The following is a 20,331-nucleotide window of genomic DNA, read 5'->3' on the forward strand; positions in this document are numbered from 1 at the left end:
GACATTCTAGTCATTTATGATTTTAGACTTTTGATATGTTTTCTATATTTATAAAAAAATTATGCACTTGGGATTGTATCTATGGATTTCAAACATCTTGTTTTGGGATTACTATGTTATTAATGTTTTAATAAATGCATTTTTGAGATTGTGTGATTTGAAATTTACTAATATGCATAATTTATATTTGCTGCATTTTTGTATGCAAAGTTTTGAATTGACACATCTCTTTAGGTGCTTATTCCAAATAAGAATATGTATCTGGGAATGAGTGTTACTATTAGAAACTAAAATTATCATTTTATCTATACTATTTTATTTTTTGAAATTATTATATAACCCAAAATTAATAAAAATTAAAAAAGAACCCTTTAAATATCTACATTACACATAATCCCACTTATTTTCCTTTCCTTTCACCCTTACCCCCTTCTTTCTCTCTTTTAGGTTTTAGGTCAGAAATAATGACAAGTGACGACAATTTTCAAAATATATAAGGTGAATATAATAATTTTAGGAGTTTCTTGGAATTTCAAAAAGTTTGGGGTGCTAAAAATTTTAAAATTTTAATACCCCATATTAGTTTTAAAATAACATTTACAACTGAACTAAACACAATAAAGTAAGAGCTAAAAAATGTCATATAACAAACTATTATAGTCATAATAGTATTTTCAATATATATACGAGGGTGAATAAGATAATTTTCGAAGGAGCAACATTGCGATAGGGGTTTCCAAAAGATTTTAGTGATTTATTTGTGAGTTTTTAAACTTTTTAAGAGTTAAATTGTCATATTTAAAAATTTTAGGTTTAATAAATACAATTTTTATTTTTTAAATTACTAGATGATAAAATAATTATTTTATTCCTACAAAGTTAGTGTTTTTAAAAACAGTTTGATTTTATGTGAGAAAATGAAATTTATGTAACTAAAGATTGAAAAATGTTTTTAGATAAAATCTTAGCTGGGAAAGGAATAATTTACTCAAAAAGTAATATAAATATTTAAAAAAAGAGAGAGAGAGAGAAAAAGGTATAAAAAAAATATAATTAAGTTTGGAATTGGAAAAATAGATTAAAAAAAACATAATTGAATAGAATTAAATAGGGCTATCTCACAATTTTTTTTTTTTAAATACAATAGATGTCTATTTAGTAATAAAATACAATTTGACATGGGCTAAAAATCAGTTTGCCATAATTTATCAGAAACACTCTAATCTCATGTATTAATTATAATCACTTTGCTATATTTTTTGTTGCATGATAGATATAAAAATGTTAAAAATATTTGAAAATATTAATTACTTTTACAAATCATCTATTTTTAATAAAAGTTTTTACTTAAAGAAGTCAATAAATATTAGACGGATCTTGCATGCATAAGTAGTATTTCAATTAAGCCTCGTCGATTTTAGTATTATTAGGAAAGTTTTACTTCAAAACTCTCTCTTGGTTTTCTACTCTGACGAATACTTATTGCTTATAAGAAAAACAAATCCATTTCCATTATATGTAGTATGTCGATTAAGCCTCATCCTAATTACATTATTGCATATCAGTATATATATATATATATATATATATATATATATATATATATATATATATATATATATATAATGGGTTTAGTCGATATTACATAGTTGACCAACTGATAAAAAACAAAATTTGAATTAAACAACTTTTTGGACTAGTTTTAAAATGTGAATACAAATTAAACCTAAGAAAAGTCCTCATTTGACCAAATTGGAGGCATAATGGCAAAGAGATATCAAATTTGTCACTAATGTTAGGCCAAAGAACTATTTTACCCTTATTCGTTAAAAATCACAGTTATGATTAGGGGTAAAATAATCATTTAACAAAATATTTAAAAAATCTAAAGTGTGGTTACATTTTCCTCCCTCAGCTTGAAAACTCACAATTCAACCCCCACTTAAAGTTTAAAAAATCAAAATTCCTTTGCTAAGGTTTGCAAATCATGGTTGGAGTCACCGAAGATGACTATCTTTGGTGGCATTGGCTCTCCCTCTAGGCTCAACTCTCTTTGCCAATCACATCCCAGCCACCGATATAGGCTATTTCCTCCAACGAAGATAAAATTATCTTTGTCGGAGTGTCTTTGTCTTAGACAAAGATAAAATCGTCTTCGCCTGAGATGAAGACACTTCGACGAAGATGATTTTGTCTTCGTTGGAGGAAATAACCTACGCGGGTGGGTGGAAAGTGATTACAGGGAGAGTAGAGTCAGGAGGGAGAGCTAATGCCACCGGAGACGACCATCTTCTATGATTCTGACCATAATTTGCAAACCCTAAAGGGAAAATTTTGATTTTTCAAACTTCAGGTGGGGGGAATGTGAGTTTTCAAGTTGATAAGGGTCAAATGTAATAAAACTTTAGTTTTTTGTTAAAAGATAGTTTTACCTTTAATCCTAATTGAGATTTTTAATGAATAAGTGAGATTTTAGGTTTTTTAAACCTCACGGGTGTGGTTTGTGATAGCACATAAACTTGGGTGGGAAATAGTTCTTTGACCCTAATGTTAAAAAGAAAAAGTTTGACCAAATTTTCAAGTAAAGCATATAAACCCACAAGAATAAAATAAGGAAAGGAAGTGGCTCAAATTGCAACAAAAGAGAATAAGAATTACGCCATTTGTATTTGTTTTTGTGTTTAGTGGTGTTGTCACAAGGCCATGGCATAATGCCCAATAACAACAACAAAAATAAACATAATATAAGCTTATTATTATTTAAAAATGAAAAAAATAAAAAAAACATATATATGTAAATATAAGTTATCGTTTTGGTCTCTCTTTCAATTTCGGGACTTTCTCTCTCCTCTCTCTTATCTCCAAATCGCTCTCTTTCTCAGGTTTCTCTCTCCTCTCTCTTTCTTTCTCCTTCTCTCTCCACAAGGCCAAAACCCTAAAGAGCCGTTTACAACCCCTAAGTAAGTTTTCTCTCTCTTTCTCTTCTTTCTCTCTCCTCTCTCCCTTTCTTTCTATATTTTGAACATATGGGTCCTTGTACTATTTAAAATGCCTTATATGCCTTTTTTTTTTTTTTGGTTTTCGTAATGATAGCTTTTGGTGTGAAATCTACTGAGATCCATGATTTTCAGTCATAGATTTGGAGGGGATTTTATTTTTATGCTCAAGATCTCATTTTTATGTCTATAGATGGTAGATCTACTCACTGGTTTCTATGTGGATTCTGTTTGGTTTGTTGGAAAATGTAGGAAAATTTGAAGTAATTTGGATCTGGAAGGTTGCATTTTGTTTTGGTATTTTAAAATGTTTGATTTCTGTTCATCTGGGATATTAAAAGTTATTGTTTTGTTTCAGATCCAAGAAAACTGACATGTTAACACAGCATAAAACGGACTCATTTCAGTTAACATTTTGGTTTCTACTTCGAAACTCAACCATAAATGTGATTGACCATTGTTTTATTTCTAAGATATTTATTCTTTTCTTAATGTTATGTTTTACTAGATCTGTGTTTGTGAAACGTTTCTTACTATGTTTCCCTTTATTTATTGCATTATGTTTGGTATATTAGCTTTGAAGACTCTGTTTTATTTATATATGTAATGTTTACTTTTTTTCAAAAATTTTTCATTGTGAGCCTCACATTGTAGACTGTAGCTGAAATTTAATTTATTAAATCTTTTTCTTTACTCAAAATATGTAGTTCACATGGATGATGATGCGTTGAACATGCGCAATTGGGGTTACTATGAACCGTCCTTTAAAGGGCATCTCGGTCTGCAGCTCATGTCAAGCATGGCAGACCGAGATACCAAGGCTTTTTTACCCAGTCGAGATCCAAATTTTATGGTTACAGCCAATGGTACCTTTCATCCTCGGGATTCTGTCGTATCAGAGACATCAATTCCTATGAATTATGCGAGGGACAGTTGGATAAACCCGAGGGATAAGTTTCTGAACATGTTACCTGCCAGTCCTAATTATGGAATTCTTCCAGAAACATCAGGGGCCCACTCCTTGCAAATGTTACAGGCCCCACCGCCACCACCTCCACCATCAACGGCAGCAGCACCAACTATGTCAAGAGATGAGAGAGCAGTGGCTCGGGTTGAAGAGCCTGCTGTCAAAACTGAAGGTCCTCAAATAAAGAAAAGGCAGGGCGGGGGTACCCTCAAGACCCCGAAAGCTAAGAAGGCTAGGAAGCCCAAGGAGAATAATGCTGCTGCAGTTCAACGTGTGAAACCAGCTAAGAAGAGTATAGATGTTGTAATAAATGGGATTGATATGGACATCTCGGGTATTCCGATTCCAGTCTGCTCATGTACTGGAGCTCCCCAGCAATGTTATCGCTGGGGCTGTGGTGGTTGGCAATCTGCTTGTTGTACTACAAATGTATCAATGTATCCTCTTCCAATGAGCACCAAAAGGCGTGGTGCTAGGATAGCTGGCCGAAAGATGAGCCAGGGTGCGTTTAAGAAGGTATTGGAGAAACTTGCAGCAGAAGGCTATAATTTTGCTAACCCAATTGATTTGAGGACTCACTGGGCTAGACATGGTACAAACAAGTTTGTGACTATCAGATAGATGTACGCAGTTCGTATTGGTAATGGGACTCCCATGGCATTTGGTCTGCCTCACCTGTGTATATATCTTTGGCCTTTTGCAGAGACTTATCGGGTACTTTTATTTCATGAATTTTCCATCATGATACGTGTTTTGAAATTCGAGACATCTGAGATCTTTAGAATTGTTGTCTAGTTTTCTGTATGCTTTGTTATAAGGGCAACAAGTAATTTCTAGTCACCAGGAATTAAGATGTGGATGATCTATCATTTACTGGATTCTGGATAACATCTTTTACCTTTTTATTTAATCTTGTCAAAGCAGTAATCTTTGTTTTCCATCTTTCTATGTACTCACATGCAATGATACTCTATTTACTTATTTAGCAATAGCATTGGACTGATTTAAAGAGGCATAATGAATTGAATACCTTCCTATTCAAGTTGTTGCTTGACTTCCTGTATTGAAAATTAAAAAAGTTTATTATTTGAGTTAAATACTAATATATGCTGTCAACAGTGTACAATCTATTGTCTGTTCTTGATGTAATAAGGTTTGAGGCAGCCTCAACAGAAATGAATACAATTGAAAATGAAACAATAGTTTTGAATATCATAGTATCAGACAGGTAATTGAGGCCATTGGTTCCTCATGATTCCCTTTGTTTCTCCGCTATGTTCTGAGTACTAAATATTACACTGAACATATCTCTTTCGTTTACCAGTTTATATGCCTTCATCTTTGAATTTCTCATAATGCAAATACTATATTAATTTTCTTGATGGCTGCTGAATTTTAAATATCTATGTCTCTGATTACCTACATTCAAAATTTATTATACTTGAGGCTATGTGATTTATATGAAGTGAACTTTAATTAATTTTTCCTTGGATTTTATGAAGTTTAAAAATGAGAATCTAGGAAATTAACATTGTATCAACTTTTTTGTTCTATCTATTTGTACTGGTAATGAAAGTAAATGCTTGTTTCAAATTTCTGATTATGCCGCTGCATGAAGATACTATGAAAGGGAATGGAGTAAGAGTAGGAACCTGGTAATTCATGTAGATTGTTGGCTTACCTAAGTTAGAGTATTGCACTGGTTATGGTTTTGGGTTGGATGATTGAACTCATTGAGAATTTTACATTAGCAAAAGAGCCATTAAATTGTTATGGTAGTCCTCATTGTCATATTATCTTTGCTGTCAAATTTCTTATCGTCATATCATTTATCATTTGAACCTATCTATGTCTGCATCTGATTTTTGAAGCAGACGGTTGTGTTGATAGTGTCTGCATTCATTAAACGTTTGCTCCCATTGCATGTTCTGGAGCACTATTCTACATATTCTCTAGTGTAGCAAATATTTTCTGCATTGGGACCCTAGTTTCCAAAATTCTACTCATCGTTTGGAAGATTGTATTGCCTTTACTATTTGTAGCCAGGAAATTCAAGTACCTTAATGCCAGCCATTGTTTTGTGTTTATTTGTTCTTGGAAACTTGTTATTTATTATGTTGCTTAAAAAAAGATGCAAATGATTTTGATTTAGTATGCAGATTCCTAATTATAAACATAATCGTTATTCGAAACTAGAGTTAGATTTAGTTGAACTTGAAGTTATTGCTTAAGCCTTAGTAACAAAAAATGTTAGCTTATCTAATTTCCAAATTTTCCAATAAAATTTGCCAATTTGGCAATATCCCATTTATTTATATTGTTTCAGAAGCCACACGAAATCAGATAAGTAGATAGAGATTGGTTGGTAGGTAGGTACACACACGAACCAAATATTAAATAAATAAGGAGCAAAAAATAAAAATAATAAAAAAAACGAAAATATTTTATTTTCAAATTTATCATTAATTACACTGTTGAAAAAGCTACTTAGAGGAGTGAAAGCAAACGCCAATCTTCATCAAAAACCGCCCATTTATCTGTTGAAAAAGCTACTTGGAATGGAAGACCATGTGAGTAAGCAGGTACAAGAGGAAGAACATTTGGTGAATCTATATATGGATTTGACCAACATTGTCTTCTTCATTTACCTTCCAATCTTCATAAAAACCTCCCATTTATCTCTGTTATTATTGTCCTTAACTTTTGTTCTTGATTATCAAGACGGCTCTCATCTTCTTTCACAACCATGATATGACATGTCCATCGATAAAACTTGAAATATCAAATGGCAAACGTCCAATCTTTATACAGCCGGGATTTTACAACAGAAAACACCATCTATGAGAATCAAACCTTTAGGGCTACGACCCAACTCTTGGTTTTTTCCATACGTTTAGAGAGTCCATACAAAAGGCTTTAAACTGCGAGGCCACCAAGTATGCAACCATTCAAAAACTCCCTGCGCATTTCAATAATCAACGTGCCATTCGTCATGGGTCGTTGCCTTGATAATCGCCGCTTTCAGCTCTGGATTACGATACGATAATCTTCTGCAAAAACTCGCCGCCAAATGCTATTGCGATCTTTGAGAAGACCCTCCGCTTGAAACATTGACTTTGTGCTTTTAATGCAATTAGGGGTGCGTTCCCTCTCAGGCGTGTCTAATTTGAGTTTATTCCAACTAGTTTTCAGTATTATCAGAAAATTGTTAATAAGGTAAATGGTATCATTGAAAAAACAAACCAAATTCAAATTAAATTATCAAATTAAAACTCTAACTTAAGTTTAATCCATAATCAGAAATTTGCTAAGACCTAAGAGAAAATAAATAAATAAATTATAGTAAGAAATTAAATAAAAGTGTCCAAATTTGAACAAGTTCTGTGGCAAATGTACGGTGATCCAATATGGTTGATAATTTAGTATTGGTCTAACATTGGTTAATGCATGTCAAAACACTAGTTAACGCCAATGAAATAATGGTTAATACTTTTCTCACAGTTAACCAGTTACTACATATTTTATGGAGAAATTAATTAAAACATCCTAATTTTATTAGGACTAAACAAGATTAGTCAATACTCTAAAAATTATATAGATATACTCTATCCAAACGGTTCAGACATTGAAGAAATAACAAACTTCACATATAGCTAACAAAAAATGTGCGACTATATGATCAAGAATGTTGTTGCTTATAACTAATCTTTTACATATGTCGAAGATAAAATTTTAGAATAAATGATACAAAACAACATTCAACCATTATTTAAAAAGAATTTCTAGATTTACACTTAGGTTTGACATCCTTAGAAGTTATGAAGTGATGAAATTAGAAATTATGGCAGAACTATGTGATTTTAATGGTATTATTTCTATTACTTATGATTTTATGGACTACCTGGAATGAGGACATAGGATACCTCTACACAATTACTCATTATATTAAATCTAATTCATAGTTGTGTTTGTGTTATAATTTATTAAATATTAACAAATATTTTTAATGAATATGAAATTAATAACTCTATTTTTACAATTATATTAGATAGTACCAAAAACTAATAATAGAGTAATTGAGAACTTAAGTTTACTATTTGTTAAAAAATTATTTCATATTTGGTATGCATGTCATATTATAAACTTAATGTTTAAGATGGTTTGAGTTTAGTAAAAGATCAAATAGGAATAATTACACATGTCATCACTTAAATCTTATCATCTTTATCACACATACAAGCATACCATAAAATGTGTAAACAAATGGGATTAAGATGTAAAAAATTAAAAATTAATGTTAGAATTAGATGGAATTCAATATATTTCATGTTGAAAGCATGTAAAAGATATAAAATAACTATAGCACAATTTTCAATACACAACTGAGAGATTCCGAGAAGCCAATATTTTTGTATAAGTATGATTGGGACATGACCAATGTTTTAATAAACATGTTATAGTCCCTTAAAACAACCACTGATTAGCGTTCAAGTGTTTATGTTAGTAGAAATTAAATAATTCCATGATCATAAAAACATACACGGATTCGATATTCTTGTACTCTGATGATGATTGGTGATCCATGCATTCAAATTACATTCCACAACATAATTTGCTTAATTATCTTTCTGTATTATGTGATAATTTTGTAGAGAAAAAGTAGCAGAAGAGAGTGCATAATTTTGAGAGTTCTAAACAAAATTGTCCTTAGAAGTTACATAACTTCTTAATTAATATGAGAGGCGGTTGGGAATTCAAACTTTGAAATCCCAACTTTGAAATCCTAACTGCATTCAACCTCTATAACTGCTAAGCGCAGTAAAGTTGTTTTGTCATTAATAATATATTTTTTTCCTAATGGATCGGGTCAACCCACACGGGTGGATCGGATCTAATATCTCTCACTCATACATGATGGATGATCCGAATCAAAAGCTCTTTTACAGAAATCTTACAGAACAAAACAATTTATACTGCAAATGTGTTAGGAATAACATAATCACTTCAATTAGAATGAAATGATAAAGCATTAGTCTCACACATCTCAAACTTACTCGATAAAACTAGCTCTCTTTAATCTCTTATTTATTATTATTTTATATTCCTATGTATCTATGATTAAGTCTAATCTCTCATATGAGTGACATGATCGGCTGATCAATGGATACACATAATATATATAAGTTTCCTTTTCTACTCAAAATTCTCAATTTAAACTTAACTACTTTTTAGTCATGTTCTATAGACCAAATCATGTGTGGCCATAGGTGTCAAGCTAAGATAACAACACTAAGAGTAAATATCAAATAATAACAAAGAGTCAAAGGGTACCAACATGAGGTAATCCTCATAAAGTCTCACATAGTAAAAAAGCAAGGATTCATCCTTCTATTACTTCAAATGGTCATCTTACTTATACACATATGGTATGAATCATGTGCTACAATGTTTATCTATTCAAACTATCATTACCAACATTATACAAATCTTAGTTCAGTCGTTACACTCAACACCTAACCTAAGTTCTTAATCATCTCTCCAATCTTACAAGTGTCAGTATATATTCAAAACTCACTCTAGCATTCACAAGTTATTTGGATATAGGCAATCCAAACCGATCATTGCAAAAATTCATCTATTTATGACCTAATCTTGATTAATTATCAAGGCGACATATCTAATAATAATTTGTTTCTTGAGTAACTCTTATCTTCTAAGTGCGCTCTCTCAGCGTTATCAATCTTAAGAAATATGTTTCATCTTTGCACACTTTTCTTTGTGTCAAAGACAATTGCTCATGTGAGTAAGCCAATCTCAAACTTGTGTGACATTATTACCTTGTTGAGCTTTTAAAAACATTGTGTGTATCAGAAAACACCAAGAATTCAAGCACGTGAATGATAAAATAAAGTCAAATTCTTAGGTTTTCTAACATTGTGTTACAAGTACAATATATAGTCAATAATTCATCTATCATATTTTATACAAACCAAAAGATTTAACTTGTGCAAGATATACATCTCTTGGAATCGGTTTGGTTAAATGATCAACAACCATATTATGTGTAGAAATATATTGTACAACCACTTCCTTCTTCGAAATGAAGTTTTTGACAAAGTTATATTTAGTGTCAATATATTTCGTTCTATTATAGAATTTGGAATCTTTTGTGAAAGCTATTGTAGCTTGATTATCATAATGTATAACTATCTAACCAACTGCTTCGTCTTGTACACCTAAATTATCCAAAATCTTTTTAGGCCAAAGGACTATTTCCCACCCAAATTCTAAATTCCCCCTTGTTAACTTTGAAAATCCAATTTACCCACCCATGGGTTGTTAAAATTAACTGAGTCCATTAGTCATATTATTTCCCCCCAAACCCTAAAAACTATCAATTTCCCCTATCTCGAGTTTTCAAAAACTATATTTTCCCCTTAGGGTTTCCAAACCTTCAAATCCCATTTTCTTGACGACTACCAATGATCTCTAAGCACCTACTCTCCCTCTCCAATGGCCCCTCCTTTTGGTTGTACATCTCTCGACGTCGTGTGGCATCGTCTTCATCAAAGAAAAGTCTTCGTTATCGATGAAGACATCGTCTTCGTCTCTAAATGAAGACGATTCATCTTCGTCTCAATGAAGACTAGACGTCTTCGTCTCGATGAAGACTAGATGTCTTCGTCAACGATGATGCCATATAGTCAAAAAGAGAAGACGCCGGGGAGGAAGAGACATCGCCTGGAGATCGTTAATCGTTGCCGAAAAATTTAATCCGAAAGTTTGGAAACCCTTGAGGGAAATATTATTTTTGAAAACTTGGGTTGGAAAAAAATTGTTAGTTTTTAAGGTTTGAGGGGAAAATAAAATAAAATTTAAGTTTATTTTTAATATTCCAAATAAAATGACGATTTTGTCTTTAAAATCGTTTTTTTTAATAGCTTATGGGTAAGTAAATTGGATTTTCAAAGTTAACCGGGGGGGAGAATGTGGAAAAAAAGCATACCTTGGGTGGGAAATAGTCCTTTAGGCCATCTTTTTAACCAAACAACCTCTTGCACATCTGTAGAACAAACTACAAATTCTGCTTCCATTATGGATAAGGATATGCATGTTTGTTTCTTACTACTTCATGATATGGTACCTTCTTAGAGTAAGAAAGTATAACTAAAAGTTGATTTGTGTTAGTCTAAATCACCACCCTAGTTAGCATTCGAATAGCCAACGATACGCAAATCTTATCTTTAATAGCATAAACAACAATCCATAGTACCTTTCAGATATTTCAATATCATCTTGACAACCTGTCAATATTCCCTTCTTGGATTTGACTGATATTGACTAACCAACCTGACAGCAAAGTAAATATTGAGGCAAGTACATATTCTGTGTACACGAGACTTCTAACCATATTTGAATAAAGTACTAAGGACATTTCATTTATTTCGTTTTGAGTGCTTAGACATAAATCTTGGATCAACAAATCGCCTTTTGACATAGGGTTATCTACGGGTTTGTAGTTTGCTATGTTGAATCATTCTAGAATCTTTTAGATATAATGCTCTTGTGACAGAGCCAAAGTTTCTTAAAATGATCCTTTTTTATTTTAATAGCCAAAATATAATCTACTTCACCCATATTTTTTCTGTCAAAATTTGTGGATAACCAATTTTTAATGATCATCGCATATTCCAAATCACTCTCAACTATCAGTACATCATTCACATAAAAAGATAGAATTGTAAACTTATTATTAGATCTTTTCACATAGACATAGTGGTCTTATTCTAACATCTTAAAATTATAAGACAATATAGCCTTATGGAATTTTAAGTACCATTGCCTTGATGATTGTTTCAAGCCATATATTAATCTTTAGAGCTTGCATACTTTGCGCTCTTGGACTTTTACCACAAAACTTACAGGTTGATCCATGTAGATCTCTTCGTCAAGTTTTTCATTGAGAAAAGTTGTCTTGATGTCTATTTGATACAATTATAGATCTAGATATGCTACTATAGCTAGAATTACATGGATTGAAGTAAATCTCACAACAAGCAAACAAGTTTTTTCATATTCTATACCTTCTTATTGAGTATAGCCTTTCGCTATAAGACAAGCTTTGTATTTGTCTATTGAGCCATCTATCTTGCTTTTAATTTTGAGATTCCATTTATTCTCAATAGGTTTCAACTTGATGGTAAGTCCACCAAACTCCAGACTTGGTTAATTTCTATAAATTTCATTTCTTCCTGTAATGCTACTTGTCATCTTTCCTTATCAAAGGATGATAGAGCTTTTTTGATATTCTTAGGCTCTTTGTCTTTAGGAGAAGTGGTTATGAAAACTTCATTTTCAATTCCAAAATGCCACTTAGGGATTTTAGGACCTTCACTTTTACGCAATTGAGAATCTATGCTCCTACTATCTGAAATAGGTTGAAGCTCAATCTCATTGCTCCCATTATTTGGAACAGATAAAAACCTTGTCTTTTTTGACACAACCGATGGTCATTCAGAAGTACCTTTCTACATTCCTTTTCTGTTTTATACAGATAAAAACTTTTATCAATGTCACCTTTTTTAAGAAAGTCGTCTTCTATGAATATTGTATCTCTAGATTATATTTTAGTTATTCTTCCATCAGAGTCCTCCCCTATAAACATATACTCTTTGGAGTGTTCAGAGTATCTTGTAAAGATATATTTCTTTTCTCTTGGTCTTAAATTTCTAAATTTATGAATATGTCATAGATATATATAGTAGACCACCAGGGTCGCATCATATTCAAGTTAGGTTTTCTACCTATCCATAACTCATAAGGAGTGGATGTTACTAACTTAGTGGGTACTCGGTTAAGTATATAAGTCACAGCCAAAAGTGCATCTCCCCAAAACGAAATTGAAAGATTTGCTTATGTCATCATAGACCTAATATTTTTATCAAAGTTCGATTTTATCTCTCCTCTACACCATTTTGTTATGGAGTTCTTGGAATCGTTAATTGATGCATAATTCCTTTTCTATTACATAATTCCTTAAATTTGGTAAATAAATATTCATGACCTCGATCAGTTCTCAAAGTTTTTATTTTTTTTTTAATTGATTCTAAACTTCATTTATATAATGCCTAAAACAATTTATTATTTTTGACTTTTAGGAGATCAAATAGATATGACCAAAACATAAATAATTATCTATGAAAGTGATGAAATAAAATGCTCCTTTTATAGGTCTGACATTCATAGGATCACAAATATCTGAGTATACAAGTTACAGAGGAATCTCAGCTCTAATAGCTTTGCCAAAAGGTTTTCTAATAGTTTTTCCTGTTAAGCAATACTCACAAACAAACAAATCTAATTTTGTGATAGGTCCTAATAAACCTTTATAGGCCAAACTGTTCATTCCTTCTTAGCTAATATGTCCTAATCTATCATATCATTTATTTGCATCTACATCCAAACTACTAGGACTTGCAAATAGTGAAAAACTAATAGAATTATCATAGTTACATAATAAGATGTCTAGCACCATAAAACCTTCAGATAGAAATCTAGATCCATAAAATATAGTATCATAATAAATTTTAACCAAGTTCCGAGAGAATGTTAAATTGTATCCTAGTTTTAATAGAACAATTATAGAGACCAAATTTCATCAAATTTCTAGAGTATATAAGACATCATGTAAGTATAAAGATTGACCACCACGCAAAGCCAATTTGGATGTGCCCATTCTTTTAACTTTTACTTTAGTATTATTACCTACATAAATCTATTGTGTTTCCTTTGGTATTCAATGAAATTCCACGAAAGCTTCTCTATCACGAGCTATATGGTCTATGGCTTTTGAGTCTATAGTCCACATATGATAAGATTCAGTTAATAAAACGGTACTGAAAACATAAATCTCACAATTTGGGACAAGATAACATAATACGTTATTTGGCTCCATGCATTCACGAGCAAAGTGACCTTTAATCCTATAATTATAAATCTCTTTTTCTAGTACATTTGCCTCTTTTGTGCTTGAACCACTTGTTCTTATACACAGGTCTTTAGGCCATCTCTTTTCCTTTTTTGGATTTTTGCCATTTTTGCTTGTAGCGAGAAAACTTCTTAGAACTGGACTTAACAACATGTGCATGGGCATTTCGTCCAACCACCTCTAGGTACTCAGCTTCAAGTTCAAGATGACAAATAATGTCATCGAAAGTCCTGATGTTGTCATTATGAGTCATACTGACTTTCATATGCTCCCAACTATCAGGTAGAGATTGTATAACAACTTGAACTTGTTGTTTATCAATCAAGTCATGTCTAACCTTTTTTAGAGTAGTTATCATGTTCGACATTTCCCTTAGATGTTGCTTCATCATTTTATTGGGAACTTTCTTATACGTATCAAACTTCATAGTCAACTGCCTCAAATAGAGAAGGTCATTCCTCTGAACTTCTCCATCAGTGCCACCATATAGCATTTGTAGTTTTAAATTGCTCATACTGATAAACAATGTTATTATTCATTGAGCTGATAAATATTTCTTTAACAACCGAATCTTTCCTTTTGCAGGCATTATAAGTTTTCATGTCACGCTTATGTTAGGTAGTGTTAGGATTTTGCCCCTCAACCAGCTGGGGTTTTTCCAGAACTTGATTAATAGCCTTCAAGACATCCTGTTCATATCGGTTATAATGCATTCTCATTCTCTGGATCTTATAATTGTCCCTATTCAGTCTTTCTCTTTTATTCAAATCGGTAATAATGTTTTTCGAAGCCATTATTTATATAACTATAGAGATATGCCAACATAACACCAACAGTAAGATATCGACATTTGCATTAAAAAATTAAAATATTTCACATAAGACATAGAGTCGAAAGTTTACTATGTTCCCAATCATCATCTATGACATAAATGTTCAATATTTTAACAATTAATCTAATTGCGTCAATGTCCATTCTGGACGAGAATAGTTAAATTTTACTAATCTCAGAATTCTCACAAATAGTCATAATAATTATTGAATCAACATATGGTTCAGTAAATTCAAAATTCAAAAAAAAGTTATATGCAATAGTATAACTAAAAATAGAAAATAAGCATGAAATCCAAAAATATTTTAATGACTAAGACCATTCTTGACTAGAACTAGAATCTGAACCATCTTTGATTTGTGGCTTAGAATTGTTAAAACATGACATTTTAACAACCAATCGTTCTTCCACTTTATACCAATCCCAAGGACAAAAGACCTCTTTAGTTTTTTTTTATAACAATCCTCAGAGTGACTTTATCTAAGATAAAGTTCTTACATTGTTTGCGATAGCCAACATGCCTCGCACTTCACTGATTTGGGAAAATAGAAAGAGCTATGGATTTTCTTATGTTTCTAACAATGTTTCACTCTTTTGTTAATTTAACTCATACAAACAATCCTAAAAGATCAATACTTTCTTGTCGTCTTGGATAATATTGGCAATTATATGGGTCTAATGATCGGTCATCGACATCAAAAGTCCGTATATCCTTTCATTATGAGTTAAAGATATGTCCTCATTTCTTAATTTTAATATTCTCCTAGTCATGGTCCAAATGTGAGTGAAAAAGTTGTGTTTTAGATTCATCTTATAGTTAAGATAGTAGTCCTTATTTAACATGTTCACCCTATATATGACCAACAAATGGACAATAATAAATTACACATGCATAACTATGTAAACAACATATGTTCACATGTTTAGCAATGTATAATTCAAAGCCATGCTGCGAAAAACACCTATAAATGTTCAATTCATGCAAAAACAAGTCATACAAAATAGGATTGATAGAATTTGAGTCTATACAAGTTGCTAGACAAATCCAAAAGCATGTAAAATTGTGACCCATGACAAATGCAAAGCCTTAGCAATTTCATTGGCAAAATTGGTTAACTTTTGTCCTTCGAACAATGGCAATTTGATAGGGCTTTTGAAGCCCATAACTAGAAGATTCATATTCATCCAATTTCAGGTGGAAATGTTATTAGATTCTGAAGAATTTAATGCATGAACATCACAGTTTTTTGGGTGAAAAATAGCCCTTGAAATTCTAATGAATTGATTTAATTTGTTATGCAATATTTTATCATAAAACATGTATATCATACCCAGAAATCATCATAACAGATTCTAGACTACAATTATACATAATTACATCGAATTAATCAATAATTTGAAAATAGTCCATATGTATTTAAATAAAAATAGTCAGTGTTCAAAGAATTTAATGTCTAAAAACATGCTTCAAAATCATGCTTACATCACCAACATCACAATCAAACATATAACTAGGCTTTAATACCAATGTTAGCAAAAATTAAATAATTCCAAGATCATAAAAGCATACCTGGATTTAATATTCTTGTACTCTGATGATGATTGGTGATCCACGCATTCCAACTATCAGTCCACAACACAATTTGCTTAATTGTCTTCCTCTATTCTATGATATTTTTGCAGAGAAAGAGCAGTAGAAAAGAGAGTGCAATTTTGAGAGTTCTAAAAAAAATTACCCTTAGAAGTTACGTAACTTCTTAATTAATATGAGAGGTAGTTGGGAATTCAAACTTTGAAATTCCAACTGCAATTAACCTCTATAACTGTCAAGGGCAGTAAAGTTATTTTCTCTGCAAAGGTTAATTAATAATACATTTTAACCCTAATGGATCGGGCATCATGGGTGGATTGGATCTAATAGTTTATTATCCCACCATCTATTTAATTTAATATTCTATAGTAGTAACTAGTTTTATTTTTAAAGAATATAGATATCATAAGGCTTTTCAAGATATTGGAAGACAAATGGTAGAACGAATTGACAAATATTAAAAAGACACCTTAACTATTTACTGCACCACTGTTCTAGACCCTGACCAAAATTATTAGGAGTACAAAATTTATTATAAGCTATAAGTGAGAATTTGTTAGAACCTTTATCTTATAGAGTGGAAGATATTCAAGAATTTTTACTTGAAATGTATTATAATTATCAAAATAGATATGTAAAGACATCACTGACTCCCTATAACACTTATAAGTACACCCAAAGGTCATTCTATCTTTTCCTTATTTCTAAATTGGGATTGGGATTGAGATTATGATTATTTAGGTGTATGAAAGACCGTACACCATAGGAGTTTATACTTGTACATGCATAGTTAAGAGTACAATGATCATTTGTGCTTAATGCATGAATTGGTTAAGTGTTGAATAAGGTATGACTGTGCATCTAAGGGATGAATGCTCATACACCTATGAAACCACCAGTATGCTTGTGCACAGGGTTTGAACGGTTGTACATGGTGTTTTTGGTGCAAAATAAACAGAGGTGCTAGATTTTTTATGCCATATATTTTCCAGAGCAAATATAAATAGTTGAAAGAGTTTAAGAAAGTTTGGGAAACAACAAAAGAGAGTTTGAGACGTTGAAATCCATTTATAAGCCACGTGAAGATCATTACTTCGCGAACAACAAGTAATGTGAACCCCCTCTTTTGCTTCTTTATTTGTGTATAAATCATGTCAATGTTTGAATCTGTGACACATATATATAGTTGTTGATGGATGGTATGAGTAAAGAATGGATTTTTGGGAGTTTTGATATGATAATCATGGATTGAAAAGTATGAAATATGATTAAATATACATGTGGAATGTTGTGTTTAAAGTTTAGATTAATAGATGCCATGAAATATGATTACATATACATGATTTATGATCTATCAAATATATATGTGATGGTTAGGGTTTTTGTAACACCCCTCTCTAGATACATACCCCTACTTGAAATATGCATCCAAAGATATATGTTAACTTAAACTTTTTCCAAACACACACAATAATATAATGAATACATGGTTACTAAATAAATTTCCACAATTCCAAAAAGAGTATTTATTAAAACAACATCAATGTAATAATCCAAATCCAAGAATCTATCTATATGAATAAACAAAAACAAAATCCAATGTGCATACACATAAAAACAAACTCAAAAAACATAAGTAGTAGCCATAGTCCCAAAATGCCTCTCGCATCATGTAAAGTTCCAAGCTAGCTCCCTCGCCACCCTACTACTCTATAAATCTACTTGCAAAACCACAAAAGGAATGCATTAAGTGAAATACACTTAGTAAGTAGGCAGCTTATCGACACTAAACATGCAACATAAAAATACTCATAAAATATAACAATATTCCATTTTCGATCTCTTTGTGGTATTTTTTGATGTTTTTTCAACATCCAAAATGCCCATCCAAATATCTTCAACACCCAGTGCCCATATCTCTAATGGTCGCGTTATCTCAAATGATTAATACCGAGTGATGTATATCAATGTCCTAAACATCTAATGAAAGTATGTGACATCCTATATTTCAATCATATAGTGCATATAGTACTTTTGTCGATCGAGTTTTAGGCTAAGGATACTTTATCATACAAGCCTCTCTCAATATTACAAAAGTATCCAAAATGCTAAGACGTCTAGTATTAGTGTGTGCACGAGAAATGCTAAAGCGCCTAATACTAGTGGCTAATAATTGAATGGGTATCAAAGCCATTTAAACTAGCCCTAATGTTTTTATAATCACACTACACATAACACAGTGTCTAAAATAAGATAACATATTGTCTCTTAGTTTTTGACTCCAAAATCGCTCTAATCTGGATCTGTGTCATCATTTACATAGTCAAGCACTCGTAAAAATTACTGTTTTATCTCTTTATGCCTTCATTAGTCCATAATATTCACAACTGTTTTTGTTAGAGCATTGGTATTCCTTTTCCTCACATTAATCACTTATAGGGGTATAGTCAATTCCATAGTCATATATAATCACTACTAATCTCTTGTATCTTCATTCTCAAATTACCCAATTATACACGGTGGTGCATGCTTCATATATGAAGGTGCATTTTGTTCCACCTACATGGGCATGCAAAATATAACAGGACACATGACCGTGTGTCCCATACCACACAAATGTGTGCTTGATCCTAAATATACATAATCGTGGATTTCTTGTACACAATGACTATTGATGCCTAAAGATACATGAGCCTGTTTGTCATCTTACATGATCATGTACTACACTTTGCAAAATTGCAACTTCATTTGAATTTGCCACTATTTGACCAATTGATACAACTTTAGGCTAATAATTGTGCTCTATCACCAGTATTCCATCCCTAACAAGTTTCTAATCAAGAAAAGAAAACCTCACTTGTTCCTTTGATCCTGAATTTACACAAATAAATATACAATCACATCCTAATATCCCAAACACATGAATCACAATACAATTTCAAGTTAGTATTACTTGTACATGCACATGAAATTCATTCCATCCTCATTCTTAATTATTCAAGCAACAAAAGACTATCAGATTGCACTTAGTAGTAGATAATATAATTCATAATGAGTAGTACATCATAAGTAATCCATATTTGATGTGATACTAACAAAATGAGAATTTTTATATCCAAACTTGCAACTAACTTGAAATCAACAAGATTGTTTAGATGATTCATGTACTAGGTATACTCTTAATCATAATCACTTTGTAATCAAATATCTAATGATTCCAAAAATAGGCTTTCCCAAATAACATATATGACGAACTAGGAAAGAATTAGATATACCACCTACTTGTTTAAGTTAAATGCAAGAATGTGGTGGAACTTGACCAAAGAGACAATCAAGATCTTAGAAATGTCTTGGTCAAACTTTAGGAAGAGATTTAACGTTAGTGTATGCCCTAAGAACCATTCATGTTGTTAATTTCAAGGTATTATACATACAAACATACATACATATATATGTATATATGTAATAATGATTTTTTAATAAAAGAAAAAGTTCTTTTGTTCATATACATAAACTGCTTTCTGTATTTGTTTTAATATAAAATATATACGTGAACTATCTAGATAATTCACTTAATATGTAAAATTGAATTATCAAATTGTTTACTATAGATATGGTATAAGTTAGGCAATAATATCACATAATAGGTATACTGAATGTCTCCATTAAATGTCATGAGATGATATTAGTATAAATGATAATGATAGTCATGTCATTAGGGCATTAGTGTGGATTAGTAGTTAGTGAACCATTTTTCGATCATGACCAATAACAATAAGACACATGGTCATTGCAATGTAGTTAATTACTTATTGTATAATTGTACTAGTGTACAGAATAATCTTTTGACCTAAGATATCATGGTCAAATCCAATACGAATATGTATGGTTCATATGGTGTATAAATGTGGGGTTAGTCATGTTTTGTAAGAAAGGTCATGCTAGTCATACATTGTTT

At 31.4% G+C, this 20,331-nt stretch overlaps 1 protein-coding gene across 1 annotated transcript; it reads left to right on the forward strand.

Moving 5' to 3' along the window:
• Positions 1 to 2,802: 2,802 nt before the first annotated feature.
• LOC123217765 (protein BASIC PENTACYSTEINE2-like) lies at positions 2,803 to 4,890 on the forward strand. Its single transcript, XM_044638891.1, has 2 exons — positions 2,803 to 2,960; positions 3,704 to 4,890. Exon 2 carries the CDS (start codon positions 3,709 to 3,711, stop codon positions 4,582 to 4,584), a length of 876 nt encoding a protein of 291 aa, XP_044494826.1. The 5' UTR covers positions 2,803 to 2,960; positions 3,704 to 3,708; the 3' UTR covers positions 4,585 to 4,890.
• Positions 4,891 to 20,331: the final 15,441 nt, after the last annotated feature.

This window comes from Mangifera indica, chromosome 5 (assembly GCF_011075055.1).
Source record: "Mangifera indica cultivar Alphonso chromosome 5, CATAS_Mindica_2.1, whole genome shotgun sequence".
NCBI classification, from domain to species: Eukaryota; Viridiplantae; Streptophyta; class Magnoliopsida; order Sapindales; family Anacardiaceae; genus Mangifera; species Mangifera indica.

Bases quoted from the DNA above. Each gene is read 5' to 3' on its own strand.
- LOC123217765 (XM_044638891.1), top strand. From the start codon at position 3,709: ATGGATGATGATGCGTTGAACATGCGCAATTGGGGTTACTATGAACCG.